Genomic DNA, 15,569 nt, shown 5'->3' on the forward strand with positions numbered 1-15,569 from the left:
GTTCATACAAAGGCAGGAGAAACATTCTGTAAATGTTGGGTTTCTGTCTAATAGTCATAATCAATGGTTTTAAATATTATGGGGAAGAAGAAAATTTCCCTGATTTACATGTGTCAAGACCAAGTTAAGACTACAGGCTAATAACTTTTCTGTATTCCTTCAGAGATTTCTTTATTTTATTGCTTCTCATTCTGTAACTTTTTTCCTTTTCTTCCTTAAATTTGCTTTCTAGAAAAAATCTGAAGCTCATGGGTTTTTTTACCTATTTTAGTTTTTTTTAATATTTTTAGTTTTTTTTCACAACTCCAACAGAAGTCTTGCTTTAGATCACACTCCAATAGTGTTAAGAAGAGCAATGACAATGTAATGTCTCAAAATTAATCGGAAACACCTTTCTTAGGTTGATGAAGTGGTCCAACCATTCTTATAGTTCAAAAGCCTTATTTATTACAGAGAAACCAACCTCCCCAAACCCAAACCCAACAAAACCACCACAAACCTCTTGAGAGATATAATTAAGTGGCACTATATGATCATGCATAGCCTATTTGCATGTTGATGGCACAGAGAAATGCAGTCTGATGAAAAGATTTATGAACCAAAGGAAAAAGAAACAGGGGCCAATTAAAGCAATGTTCAAAGGACACACCGAGCTGGGAGTTTATACTATATAGTGAAACACTTGTGTTGCATATTTCCATCTCATGACTGGCTAAAAAAGATTAAAGCTTTTTTTATTCCATATTAAGAATGACAGAATATTACAGCAAACATGCAATAAGGATAAATGTAATAAGCTTTAATAAAAGATGATAATAAGGCTTGATAAGAACTTTTGGAATGTCACCAAATCTGAAATGTAAGATGAAAGCATCTGCATGTAGAGATTGTAGTATGTTATTTGGAACCCCACAGAGCTAAACTGTGATTAGAACTCCATATTTTTCCATAAATTAGCTTTTGTTTTGAATTTCCTGCTGAGATCATATGCAAGTTGATTGAACGTGCAAGTCAATATATCGGTTTTCTAATCTTTTGCCGTTTTTCAGGCTTCATGATATCACAATTATAGCAGTCCACTTGTAGATCAAAGGTACATGATTAAGGCCAAAGGAAAATAACCTATAACCTCTTTACAAATCTTCTTCACGGTGATTCAGACCTCTCCATGGTAATTACCACTCACCTACCTGAACAGCACAATTATGTAGATGCATAAGCCAATCCCTTCATGCAGATCAACTTGCAAGCCCAAAGAATTTCCATCAATCCATATTAAAAAACAGATTGGATGTGCTGAGTTCACCTTCAAGGAGGCCAACTCTACCTTACCTCAACACCTCCAGTGTAAACTTGCAAGCCATTAGCTATTTCCATAAACAAATAATCTCATGCAAACCTTTGGTTCAAAACCCCAGGGTTTAAAACAGCTCAGTGATTGCAGTCAACCTCTTATTGAAACATCCCCACCACTCTAGGGACTGGCTATTAGACAGGGCATCCTTTATTATACCGTCATTAATATGTTTTATGTGTATTGGAATAATACACCGTGTTCTTCCACTAAGCTGAAATGTGTTTTTTATGAAACTATTCCTGTAAGCAAAGTTATACTGTAGGTACAGGAAAAATACTATCAACAGAAAAAACAATTTACCATACATGATTTATGAAAGGAAATTGTGACATAAAGACAAACTTACTGTTAATTGTTTGTAAAGCTAGTGAATTGCTTGCAAGTCAGTTTGTAAACCACTTTGTATTTTGTATCAATTATCTAAGCCTTGGAAAAAACATTGATTTTTTTCCTTTTAAAGTTAAATCAGCCACAACACTGCACAGTAAAATCTTACAGGTGATATTAAGAACAGCCAGTCTTAGCTCTAAAGTAATAGTCACTTATAAAATTGATAGAGAAAACCAATTACTCCTTTTAATGTGTGAAAAGACATTAGATCAGTAGAAAGGACGTGTTTTAAAACTGATCTCTAATTTTGGCTACAGATGAATTGAAATAATGGTAAGGATTGCATCTTTCCTTTTCAAATGTGGATACCTCAGTTTCATTACCTCTACTTTAGAGTACTAAGAGTATGCAGGAAAAAGTCTCTGGAGAAATAATTAAAAACCTAGGAAATAATTTGAAAACATAAGTAACTTTTACTTAGTGTGAAAAGATTTTGAGTGAGTCAAATAAGGACCCACTGTCTGGCAAAATTGCCCCAGTAAAAAGGGCTGTGAGACTTGGCATTTCAAAGATGAAAGAGAAGGTAAAGCAACAGATAAGCTTGGAGATTCCACCAAAAAGATAAATTTAAAGATAAATTTATTGTACCCAGTTACTGTGTTACACCTCAGGAAATCAGTGGTTAGCGGTAGGTTAACTCTATGCAGCTGGATTTTGTTTTAGTTTTCAACGAGTATTATTGAAACAAAAATACTACTCTTCCTGTACCATAATAAAGGTAACTTAGAAGTATTTTTAAATAAAAAAACCTACAGGAAAAATTCCTATTTTACTTAGAGGTTTCTGGAACTAAGTAATTTTCCAATAATTTATATACCTAACTCCCTGCCCCCATTACTGCTTCTGTAGAACTAGTAAAAGACATGCATTTGTGTGATCCTGTTTTATCAAATATTGTCAAAACCACTCTGATTTTCTTTTATTGGTTTTATTATTGAGGAAAAATAAGCTTCTGAAATGCAAATGTCCATGTCACCAACACAGTTGTAGCACATTTCTTTTCCTGGATTATAAAACTACAAATGCTGCTAAAGGTGACAATTCCTACGAGACAGTGCGCTTGGAGCATTTTTTTGTGAATGGAGTTATCTGAAATGGCATCAATTTCCTGTCTACTTCAGAGGACATCTAACTTTTATCCATAATTAATCCCTGCAGTGGGGTAATTACACCCATATAAAACCCATGTGTTCTTGTGATCTCAGCCATAAATATAATATCAAATGGTATTGCTTGAAGCAAGGTTGGACACATGTACTCGACCTTTTCATTCTATAGTGCTTGTGTATGGAGAGGTTTACCAAAATCTCATCTAAGTAAGACAGTTTTAACAACATAACTTTTTTTAAAGCATCCAAAAAGAGAACAAGCAGCTCTCTTCAAAGAAATAAACAAAGAAAATATTGCAGTTTACAGAAAAGATGCAATTTATACACAAAACCACCAGCTTTAATACATGTATAGTAATTCAAATATCACAGCAGACAACACACATATAAGAGTGGGCTTCTTTCTTCACAGGCATGAGATAGAAATTAATTGAAACTACCAGCAAAGAAGAGAAGATTAATCCTATGTCCACAACAAGTCAAGTAATCACCCAAGCAAATATCTGCTTTGCAAAATCTCTTCAACATAAGCATTAACTTGAAGTATTACACACGTTCCTACTACTAAAATAAACTACATGTTTACTTGGACTGATAAAATACAAAGAATACCTCTCAAACTACTCTAAGCTTGCTCTCAACCAAAAACCAGTGCATTTTAACTGAATATCTCATTAGTCTGAAAAATTGCTAATATTTGAGAGTCAGTCAGAAGACTATAGCAGGAGTGCAGGACACACATCTCTACAAAACTTGCTTGCAGGAGACTTCTGTTTTCCTGAAAGCAGCATCCAGATTTTGAGAAAACATCACACTGCTTCACAATATGATGTGTGGGACTTACAGGCAATGACATGTCATCATCATGTCATCCTTCAGATTATTACTAGACCTCTTATATTGCCGGAATGACTGAGTTTCAATTTTCTCCACTGGATAAAAGTGCAAGGGTGACAGGACTATTGCTAAAAAGCTTGTGATAAATCTTAATTAGAATACAAGCCTTTGGAGCAGAGGTGTGCCTTGACAGATTAACTTTTTAAATCCCTTGAAATCTTGTCAAGTCTCTTTTAACCTTCTGATTGTCAATTACATGTTCCTACATCCTTTCGTGTGAGGATTATCTTTCTCAATGAACGTTTTATTCTCAGTGCCACGAACAATAATAGCAAGTGACATCCACAACACCAACCAAGTACGAATTCCCTGCACTCCTGAAACAGTAATATTATGCTTTGCACTTAATCTGGAACACAGCAATGTGATCTTTGCTTTAAAAACATCAGCCAAAGACATTATCCACAATAGTATTCTTGCAAGAGGCAAGAAAGTATATTTCATGCTGATCCTTCAAGACAGATGTTCAACATGTTTAGATTTTGTACTATTTCAAAAAAGATGTTAAAACACTTTCAGCCCAATAAGGTGGGCATGACAACTTCATTTTTGGACTAGTCATTCTATCTCTGTCTCCCAGTGTTGAAAGAAAGAATGTGGTGAACAGAAGAAATTACATTATTATTTACAAAATATTTCCACTCTAAGGAAGCCCAATGAGCTCATCACCAATGCTGTAAACATTGTATGAAAGTCATGCAGTTATCTAAAATTCATAGCTTTGGGATACCTAAGAAAAATAATTTGATCACATTTTAGAGCTGAAAACTTCTGTAATGCACAAAGTCATGGAAGTACTAGCTGTAATATTAAGCCTCATTTTAAAGCAAAAAAACAGTGTGGAAATTCACATTTGTATCTGAATACTGCCCTTTACCAAGCACATGTCAGGAGTGAGTGAAAAGAGTTGCCTGAACCAGTATGAGTTATTAGTAAGGCAAGGGCTACATTTATCAATTATCTGGCTTTTGTGACTCTATTTTTAAAGATTTTTAAGTACTGAAATGGAAGCTGGAGGTTAGTACTTGACACTTCAGGGACTATTCTAAGGTCCATTCAGGAGTTAAAATCCTTTAGAAATTTCAGGAGGCGGTTTTCTAGCTGCTAAATCATTGTGCTGGGTATCTGACCTCACACTGAAGGTCCAGTCGAAGCAGGAGAGAGCAACATGTGGCACTGATGTCTAAAACAACAGGCACGCAGATTTTGTCAGGCACAGAGCAGAGGCACACATGCTGGGAAGGCAGAGCCCTACACATGGCCCTGCCATCACAGGCAGCCAGCTTCTGGCTGCCTCTGACACTCGCAGCTAAGACAGATCTGGGAACATTCACTCTGGACAGAAGAGAAACATCACTATGTACCTAATCCAAAGATTCTTAATTTGACAGGCCGCCACTTCCCAATCCCACCAAGCTCTAATTTTGAACAAAAGATGACAAGGAACATTGCTGCTGCCTCCAAATGCACCAGAGACACACGAAACCTTCCCTAAAAGCCCTATGCATTGCTAAAATGAGTAGTCAGTCTCCACTTTTCAACAAGTGATGTGCTTTCTACAGTGCTGTAAGACACTGGCTGTCTTCACAAATCCAGATACAGGCACACAGTGAGCAAGAACATGAGAACATCAACGTGGTTCTGCTACGTGGTGCAATCAGACAATGCTAAAGAGCTGTGCTCAGATAGCTGGCATGCTTTCTCAGATCGGTTTACGTAAGAGAAGTTTCCCTGCTGTAGGTTTTTGCATGGTAGTTTGAATAGATTGTGATAGGTAGATTTGGTAAACTCAGAGCACTTCCTTCAAATGATGAAATTAGATCAAAAGGAAAACAGATTTTTTTTAAGAATCAGATCTATAAATATATTAGTTTACCTCATGGCTTTATTTTGTTGGAAAAACAAATTGGCTGAGAGCATAAACCTAGCTAACTGTAAAAATCTGCCACATATCTGTAGACAGGGAACATATTTTCAACCCACACACCTCAGTGAAGCTCCAGACATAGCTAAGGTCCCAGCAAAACTGAGTGAAACCGACAGAAACGGGAAGAAAAGGAAGAAAGCCAAAAGTTCTTGATGAAACTCTCCGTGACAATAGCATTACAATACTCAAAATCAGATGTATGTCAAAAAGAAAAACAGTTTCTATAAACGCATAATGAAAGGTAAGTTGATTAATGGCAATTAAAACATATTCTCCCTCATGCCTGTTCATTACAATACCTATGCTGGGTATTGCAATAAAAATTCCATTTAAATGGCATTATTAATTAAGTTGGTTTTCTCATTGCTGGCAGTAACTGAGCTTTACAAACAGCAGAATAATGTTAACTTGGCATTGAAATCAAAAAGAAATATTATATTGTTTTTTATTGATAAAGTAAAATAGATTCTTAGGTATATTTAGTCATTCCTTTAGTCACAAAATTCAGTTCTGTAATTGCCATGGCTGTACATCAATTAGTTATGGAGAGTGGTTCTGCCCTACTATGACTTCTGCCACTGAACCCAACAGGAAGGGCAGCTGGTCCTCCACAATCTGGGAAGATCTGTGAATGCCAGCACCTGTCACACTAAATCCTGACTAATATAGGAGAACCACCACCAACAAACTCAGAAATAGCACTGAAGACATAGGAAGTTAGTCTCAGTCTACAGAAACAGACAATTAAATATTTTTAAACAATTACTTAACACTCACCTCAGACAGGCACACACTATCTTTCACAATTTGCATCCTTCTGATGCGTCAGTCTTCTCTAATAATGAAACTTGATTGCTATTTTTCCTGGACACTTCCTTCTTCTCTTTCTACCTAAAAACCTCTTAAATTGCTCTGCTCTTATTCTCAGGAAGTTTTTGAGATAACTCTGAAGACAGTTGTCCATTATTTGAAATATATTGGCACATAATGTTCAGCTTATTTTTAATATTTTGGGATGATGATAAAACAGTAACATTTTTAGATAGACAAAAAGCATGAGTGCTTATTATAATAATTGTAAAATAAGCACAATGCAGCTATTTTAATCCAGTGTAGAAAATATTAATTATCTATAATTATCAAACATGGCTTTCTAGTCTGGTATCTTTTCCATTCACATTTCATTTGAAACTTTCATCATGATCGTATGGTTATCTGTGTCGCAGCAGAACCAGGTTTTTCTACTGTTTCCCACAGAATGAAGTACCAACTAAAATACATGTTTTCCCATAAGATATTTCATCTGATAAGTCTAAATATTAGCTTTCTTTTCTGTGCAAATTGTATTTGCTTAAGTAGGAAAAAAGTACTGATAGATAAAGAAAGAGGTGAAGTGATGAAGGCAATAGTGACAGAAATAATCCTGCGGCCTTTTAAATGAAATAAAATTACTTTTTTTTTTTTTGGTTGGTTGTTTTGTTTTTTCTTTTCTTTTCTTTTCTTTTCATCCTACACAAGAGATGCCCTTCAGTTATCACCAACATATGAATACTTGCTTTATCACAATGAATAGCTGACTGCTGTATATTCTTGTTCTGACCACTGACTGCTGAGATAAGGTTAACAAAATGATCAATCCCAAGTTACAGAAAGAGTGAAGTGCTCAATGACTTCAAAGTATGACAGGTTGCTGTGAAGCAGTCAGGACAGGAAAGGCCTGACTAAATAGCTCAGGTCCTACTGTGCATTCAAATGATGCTTTATGTTCATGGAAACTTATTTTGCAGACATAAGACAAAATTCATGACAGATGCCTGCAATTTTTCAGTGTGCAGCTCTTCATGCTTAGTTAACTGAATCTGGTATTGTGCAGTTCCAGCACTGACTGAGGAACTGAACTGCTCCCCTCTTCAGTTCCATGTACAATGAAAATGGCAGTAATTTCTTGTATTGATTTAGACAATGTCAAGACAGTGCCATTGGCAATGGAGAATCAATTGCTAGAGCAACTCCTGGGGAAGAAAGAGGGGTTCTGAGGTCCTCAAATTCTCATTACTTTCATCCATTAATTGCTGAATCTACACTACAAGTGAAATAATTAGTACAGCACAAATCAGTTTGTTAATACAGCTGGTCAGAGTCTGTGATATGCAACAACATATTGGAAAATACTCCTTCTGACTGGTTGGTTCTCTATAATTACACAGTGGATTTATCTGTTAGGAAAAATTCACATTCAAGAACAACTAAGCTCCTTCACTTAGTAAAACCCAAGTGGACAAGGAAAATCCCAAAACGTGGAATTGAAGGATGATGGTTATTAAGGAAACTTTGACTTGGTGCTCATTTTTGACCTAGGAGGTGCTCTTCACAACTTTCCTTCAGAACTTTCCTTTTATTCGTTCGTTCACTGCAAGTGATGGATGTTGAAGGAGGCAGTAAGCCATGGGGAAACAAAGGACTAAGTTCTGTGTTGTCTCCACACTGTAAAACTGAACTCTATTTCTGGCTTCACATGGACTCTGTACCAAGTTGGTTAAAACTGTTAATGTCTATATAGAAAGAGGTCAAACAAAGGCAACTTCATTCTTCTTACTCTTTAATGGTTTATATTTAATCTTTTCCTAGTCTTCCAAACAGGGAAAAAGATTTGAAAATCTTCATGTTGGAAAAAAAAGGTTGCTTTTTTTTCTTGGTTGCAAATCTGATTACAGACATAAGTTAAGCAAATGAGCAGCTTAAAGAAATTCCACCGTAAACTTGATCCCAAAATAAGGCAGTTTAAGTTCTTTACTCCCCATTTTGTAATCCATTATTTCAGGGAGCTTTTCCTTGAACCCTTGACTTTAAACTAGAGCTATTTTTAATTCCTGTCTTCTATATGTTGCTACACTATCTTTTGGTTCAGCACTTGTGTGTTTCTGGCGCTTTATTTCTTTCTCAACCAGTAGATAAAGCCTCTAAGCAAAGGACCAACATTTTCAACAACTCCCTTCTATTTTCTCTTAGCAGGTCTAATTGATAGGAATAGTAAGTTTAAATATTTTGTACATCGCAGAATGGTTGAGAGAGACCATGAGGGCTAGAAATGCAAGAATGCATGGGAAGACTTTCCTTTAGACTGAAATAACATTTTCAATTCCTTGTGATCCCCAAGACTGCATTAAGTGGCTTTGGAGTGCAGTGTTTGCTCTGGTCTTTACCCATGCTGACACTTTCTGCTCTCACCTCATCTTTGCAGACTTTGTAAACGTAGGAGTCTTTCCTGTCAGAGTGATGGAAGAAGTGCAAGACATACCAGACTCTAGATGCAGCTCCTTCCTCTGGCTGGGCTAATTGACAGAGCAGTAATTGACTGAGCAGTTCTGCAAAGGCAGACATGAAGTCTAGCAAACTGTCTCTTCTGCCTTATGTTGCCTGAGCAGAGGCAGCAAGATCTCAAGTCACTTTCTCTACCCCATACTCACTGTAACTAAAATAAGCCTGGGCATGACATGTTCATCTCTGCAATTCTGAGAAGGGCTGGGTCACATTACCACTCACTGGAAGAACGGTCTATTAGTCCTTCAGTCTGCAGCTGCCACAGTCACACAACGGACATCAGCCACACCTATCAACGTGTACTGGCGTATTTTGCTGCAATCATGCTGCAAAATGGGTGATTTCCCAGCTCTTGACAGTGATACTTCATATTGAATTCATTCTTTCATGCAAATGCTACAAGGTGGTAGCATTTTCACACTTGTGGCAACATGTCTCTGTGAAGTTCAAAACATGTCTCAAACTGGCTATACAAATGTGACATGCCACTTCAGCTGCTGTAAACTTCATCAGAGATGCCAGACCACTGCATTGGAAGCAATATCTCAGCATGCTGGGGGGTCACACAACACTGCAATCCTTCCCTTGTTTTTACGTTACAACCAATTTCCTACTCAGTCATTTCTCTTTCACACCTATGTTATGAAACATGTCTCCTCTGAAGACAGACTAAAAGGAAGTAGGGCTGTTCAGAGAAGGCTCTGGGGAGACCTTACAGCAGCCTTCTATTACCTAAAGGGGACCTGAAAGAGACCAGGAGAGGGACTTCTCACAAAGACGGGAGAAAGGGGAATGGCTTCAACTGAAATGACAGGTTTAGACTAGATATTAGGAATACATTATTTGCTTTGAGGTGGTCAGACAATGCAACAGGTTGCCCAGAGAAACTGTGGATGCCCCATCCCTGGATGTATTCAAGGTCAGGTTGGTTGGCGCTTTGAGCAACCTGATCTAACACTAAGTGTCCCTGTCCATGGCAGGGGGTTTGGAACTAAATGATCTTAAGTATCTGTTCCAACCCAAACCGTTCTATGAAATGGTCAACTAAGATGAAGGAGTGCTTCCATCTTACATTAATGATTTCTACTGATTTATACTTGGATGGCCTATTAAATGGGAAATATTTCTTATATTACATCTGCAGAGATGGGAAAACCACATATATGAAAGAGTGCAATCCATTCGTGATTTTATGGACAAAAAGTTCTCTAGAGAGCATCTCTGAGTGCTGAATTTTACATTTAGATTGCTGAGTTAGCTGAAATATGTGTAATATCACCAGTAGGCATTGAGCTCCCTATTGACTGTGGGCAGAGGAAGGCTGTTGTGCATTATTTCAGCGAGGATGTGAGCTGGCATGCACCCACGAAATGAAATGTTGCACAGCTATCTTTTCTTTACAGGGCATGTGAATAAATGATGTGTGGAGCTTTCAGCTCTCGCTCACTAGAAAGCTCAGTTCTTTTTCCCAAATACAGGAATAGAGGCGCATTAGACATGCTTACATTTCTTAATGTGCCTGCGGGAGAAATAATCCGGTACAGCTCTCTTCCCATGCCCCTCAGATTCATAAGTAATCTGGCTCTTTGGGGCTAGCAAAGTGTAGAGCTCAGCTCACAATCAGGTCTCCAGTGTTTTACTATATGTATGGCTGTTTTTCCTGGCTTCTGACAGTGATACTTCATGCTGAATTCTTCCTTGCATATTTATGCATTTATTTAGTAGCAGATGTTTACTTCTGATGATTTATGAGGCAATATTACAGAGACTGAGCACAATTAATGTGTTTTATAAGTGGGATTATTTCAATCCTACTTAAAAAAAGATTTCGTGTCAAAACTTAACTCTAAACCACACCTTTAAACTCCTTGCCGCATTCACACAAAATAACCACAAATCCAATGATTGAAGGAAGCTGAAGAGCAGTGGCAAGCCCTACATTTGTGTGTATGTCTTTTGCTCTTTGGGGTTGGCAGCTGAGGAGGAAAGGGTGCTCAGGGGGCTCAGCTTTGCTGGGTCAGAGGGGAATTTCTCCAGCTACTCAGCAACCCAGTTTCTTGCATTGTTCACAGGAGATTCAACTCAGTAAGAACTACTTCAAAGGCTCTATGGAGCTTATGCTGTGTCTTGCATTGAAATGCAACAAGGCAGTTTGAACAACTACGATGAAGATTTAAGGATCTTAAGACCTTCTAGGCTCTATTATAAATTAACACTGATTTTAAAAATAGGGAAGGAGAGATTGACTCTCTGCTGTTTTCTTTCCTCCACTCCTCAAGACCCTAAACTTGTGTCCAACCAGTAAACAAACCCAGACCATTATACTTATATTTCCATAACCATGGTGACCTAAAGTTCTAATTAACAAGTCAGTTAAAAGAAAGTCTTTGAAGACCATTTATGGTCTCAAGAGATGAAAAAATGTGTAATCTGGACAAAGATACAAAGGAAGTTAGAAGTGCAGAATGATCCTTTCTTGTTCCCTTATTAAAGTCAAGGACATTTTCTCATAGCCAACCACTGCTCCTATTAACTGTCTAAAACTCAAATCACATAATATTTATAGTGAACATTTATGAAAATAATAAAGGAGATGAAGAAATGAAGAAAATCTTCTAAAATAAAATTTGGAAAATGGAATTTAACAAACAAATAGAGAAAAGTGACAATAATTAAAAATAACCTACAAGAGAGAAAGAAGTTTACATCTTCACTGCATGTTGTGTTTTGGACAATTATTTTCACTATTTTGCAATCAAACATCTGTATTAGACTTTTGCTCCAGCTGTATACACATACATGGATGTAATTATGAAATAGGTGATAGTTAGCATTCCTAAAGATTGTATTAGCAATATTTCAGCAAAATGAGAGGAAAAGAGTTCCAAAGATATGCTGAAAGTTATATTCACATCAAGGAATTTTTACAGCCTATATTTTACTCATACTTGTATAAAAACTTGACCCCACATAATTTAATTGTAGTTCAAATACTTCTTTGAAGTTAATTCACTGACCATCAAGTCACAGAATGCTAGCAAAATATTAAAATTTTCTAATTTCTCTAAACAATTGTGACTTTTCATTAAATCAGTGTGGCTTTTACTGTTACCAAAGACTTGGCTAGTTAAAGGTTAGTATATCATAGTCCAAGTACAATCCATCAGACACCACTGTTCACAGTGACACTTATAAAAAATGGGACTCACCTATAAAGTAGGACAGCAGTATTGCCAGCAGCACTGAGACCCCTACAGCACAGAGTGCAGTACATTTCCAGCTACAGTACTTTGAAGACTTCTTGAATTTAAAAGCACTTCTGGATAGAGTGTTCCTAGGTAGTGGCCGAGTAGGAGGGGAATAAACAGAGCCGGATGCCATTGTGTACCCCGGCGTCGCAGTACTGAACAGCGGTGTGGTCCCTGTTCCTGTTTTGAATAGGAAATGCCTGTGAAAGAAAGAGCATATGGTAAAGTATAAAAGTAAATCAAGCTGGAGCACAGGCAATCATAACTCTTTTGTTTGATGTTGCCTATTTTTCAAATAGCTAACAACATCCAATCTACAAAGGGTCATAGAAGCAATAACTTGTCACGACACTCACACGTAAAAAGACACTTTCCCTTTAAGTAAAGACCAAAGCCCACATAACATTAATAATACACTGGTATCCAGACAGGAAACAGAACTACCCAAAATACAGTGTAGCAGGGAGGAAGTCTCTCATCGTTTATCCAACAAGTAGGGACAGGCTTTCTGCTGCTGTTTATTTGTGTTGGCTTCTGCAATAGACTACAGGGAACTCCATTAAAAGGTCAATAATGAGCAATGTGACTGCAGTCCACACTACTTATCACAGCTTTCCCAGGTTAAGTACAAAGAAAACAGCAATCTTTCAGTTACAGACTTTTGGCAACTTCTTCAGAAACAGTCAGTTAAAAATTTCTTTTGGGTCTGTTCTAAGTACTCAGTTCACTAATTCACATATACTTGCACATATTCCTAACATAAAAAGATCTGATTATGAATACAAGGAGCAAGCTACAGCCTAGGAGAAGTAGTCTAAATAGATATATTTACTAAGTGTTCAAGAAGACCAAAAACCAGCAACAGATATGAGAAATAAAGTCAAAATTAAGCACACTGTGAGTTACCAGTTTATTTTTTCAATTAAAATCTCCAAAGGAAATATTACTCCCTGAGCTTCTGTATAGTAGAATCCTTTATTTTCAGTTCATGTAATCATAATTACTTTGAAAGAGTCTCTAAACATGGCTTATTCTACCTGGAGTTTTTCTCCAGATGCACATGCACAACTCTACAAACAACAAAGCCTCATTCAAAGAAAGGTCTGTGCACCAGAGGTTTCCCACCAAGTTGTTATGCTGGCAACTCTGTAGCATATGGCTTGCCCTGATCTAATTAAGCCAAACACAATGAATACATTATATCTAAAACTGGTAAGAAAGCATACTGTGGAAACTTTGAACTTACCAACACACAGCTGAACAGAACCAGAAAGGTGTTTGGGTTTTGTCATAGCTAAGAGACACATGAATTGCTGATACCCAGGTCCTCCTGAAGGTAAGTACATGCCTACACCGTATTTGCCTCCTGCCTGTCATTTATACAGCACAGCTCAGAGGATCCAGCACTAACTGAGCCAGCTGTGCAGGGGAAAAGCCTTTCTAGTTCCACCTCGTGACACTGTGAACTGCTTCTTAGCTGTGGGACTTCGATTCTCTGGAACACGTGCTCAGATTCTTGCATAGTAATGGACCAATTTACACTGCAGAGACACTAGAAATTAGTTTGCCCCGCTGCAGCCTGAGAAAAATACCAGCAGTTGATAAACAAGATTTGTTGTTTACAGGTGATTTTGCTATGGGAGGTTAACAGATTAATTACAACATCTTGGCATAGGCCCTCTACTTGAAAATATTTGCATTACAAACATGATCTCATGAAATATTTTACATAGGTTACTTCATTCTGAACAATATTAAACCTGATGGCAACAAAAACAGAAGCTTATGCACTAGATCTACTGGTGCACAACAGCACATCCCAATATCTTTTAGCTTCTGAGCTCAGAGTACTATCAACAATCTCCAAAGACAAAGCTCTGGTAGCTTATATCCTGTCTAAGAAGACACTTCATTAAAAGTTGTGACATTATCAATGCAGCAAAGACCAAAATAATAACTAGCCCTATGTAAAAAATATTTACAACAGCATTACTTGGATGGTACAGATTCAGAGAATCACGTAAATTCATTAAGTCCTGGTAAGTGTCTTATCCACTTGACCTTTATTGCTCTTTCCTTCCTGGCTACATATGGTAAATGCTATATCCAGGTATATTTCACAAACAGATCCCCAAAAAAACCCAGCCAACACAAAGGTAGCTGTTCCCCTTTCCATGTGCAATGCGTATTGTTTAGGGGGACAGAAGAAAAACCATACAATAGATAAAATAATACTCCTATACATGAACTTCCTGTTAAAAATAAGAAGCTGCCTGACTAGCCTGCCATTTTCACACCCTCCTTCTTCTGCTGTTAGATTCAACAGACTAAAAATGGGAATTGGCATTATATGAGCACTTGATTAGAACTCCAATATTCTTTAAGTTTTAAGAAAATTGTGCAATAAAACAGTCCACCACTGATATTTTCCTTTTCTATTTTCTCTGAGAAAGTGAGAATTGATGTTGGCTTTGGTAGACCACAGACTACTAGAGACTGCAATCCATATTCTCAAAGCCTTTGAGGAGTTAATCCTATAGATAAACTCCAGAGATGACAGCAATGGTGTGAACTGTCATAACTCTGACAGTCCACCTCAGGCATAAAGGTAATGAAAAGAAAATTGTAACTGTTATATGTGAATCTTAGAAAAATGTAGGTTGGAAATGACCCTTAAGAACACTGAGTCCAACCGTTAACTCAGCACTGCCAAGTCCATCTCTAAACCATGTCCCTAAATGCCACATCAACACATTTTTTTAAATACCTGGAGGGATTATGACTCAACCACTTCCCTGGGCAGATTTTTCTGATGCTTGACAGCCCTTCCAAAGAAGAAGTTTTTCCTAATATCCAATCTAAACCTCCCCTAGTGCAACTTGAAGCCATTTCTTCTTGTCTTGTGGCTTGTTACTTGTGAGAGGAGAACAACCCCACCTGGCTACAACCTCCTTTCAGGTGGTTATAGAGAGTGGTAAGACCACCCCCCCACAAGCTTCCTTTTCTCCAGGCTAAACAACCCCTGCTCCCTCAGCTGCTCCTCATAAGGCTTGTGCTCCAGACCCTTGACCAGCTTCATTGCCCTTCTCTGGACCTGTTCCAGGACCTCCATGTCCTTCCTGAGCCAAGGGCCAGAACTGGACGCAGCACTCGAGGTGTGGCCTCATCAGTGCCAAGTGCAGAGGGAAGGTCCTTTCCTGATCCTGCTGCCATACTATTTTTGAGGCAGGCCAGGAAGCCACCTGGCCTTCTTGGCCAGCTGGGCACACTGCTGGATCATGTTCAGCTAGCAGTCAACCAGCACTTCCAGGGCTTTTCTG

The 15,569-nt window shown here is 37.7% G+C and overlaps 1 protein-coding gene across 14 annotated transcripts in view; it reads right to left on the reverse strand.

Annotated features, from left to right (window-relative positions):
* The window catches only part of TENM3 (teneurin transmembrane protein 3), a 469,046-nt gene that overhangs the window by 105,270 nt on the left and 348,207 nt on the right, over positions 1–15,569 (reverse strand). For all 14 annotated transcript variants that reach the window (XM_068187008.1, XM_068187012.1, XM_068187010.1 and 11 more), the window contains one exon: positions 12,211–12,449. In XM_068187008.1, the coding sequence (XP_068043109.1) occupies positions 12,211–12,449 (239 nt within the window). The remainder of the gene's footprint in view (positions 1–12,210; positions 12,450–15,569) is intronic.

The sequence above is a fragment of the Anomalospiza imberbis genome, chromosome 4, assembly GCF_031753505.1.
Source record: "Anomalospiza imberbis isolate Cuckoo-Finch-1a 21T00152 chromosome 4, ASM3175350v1, whole genome shotgun sequence".
Taxonomy (NCBI): Eukaryota; Metazoa; Chordata; class Aves; order Passeriformes; family Viduidae; genus Anomalospiza; species Anomalospiza imberbis.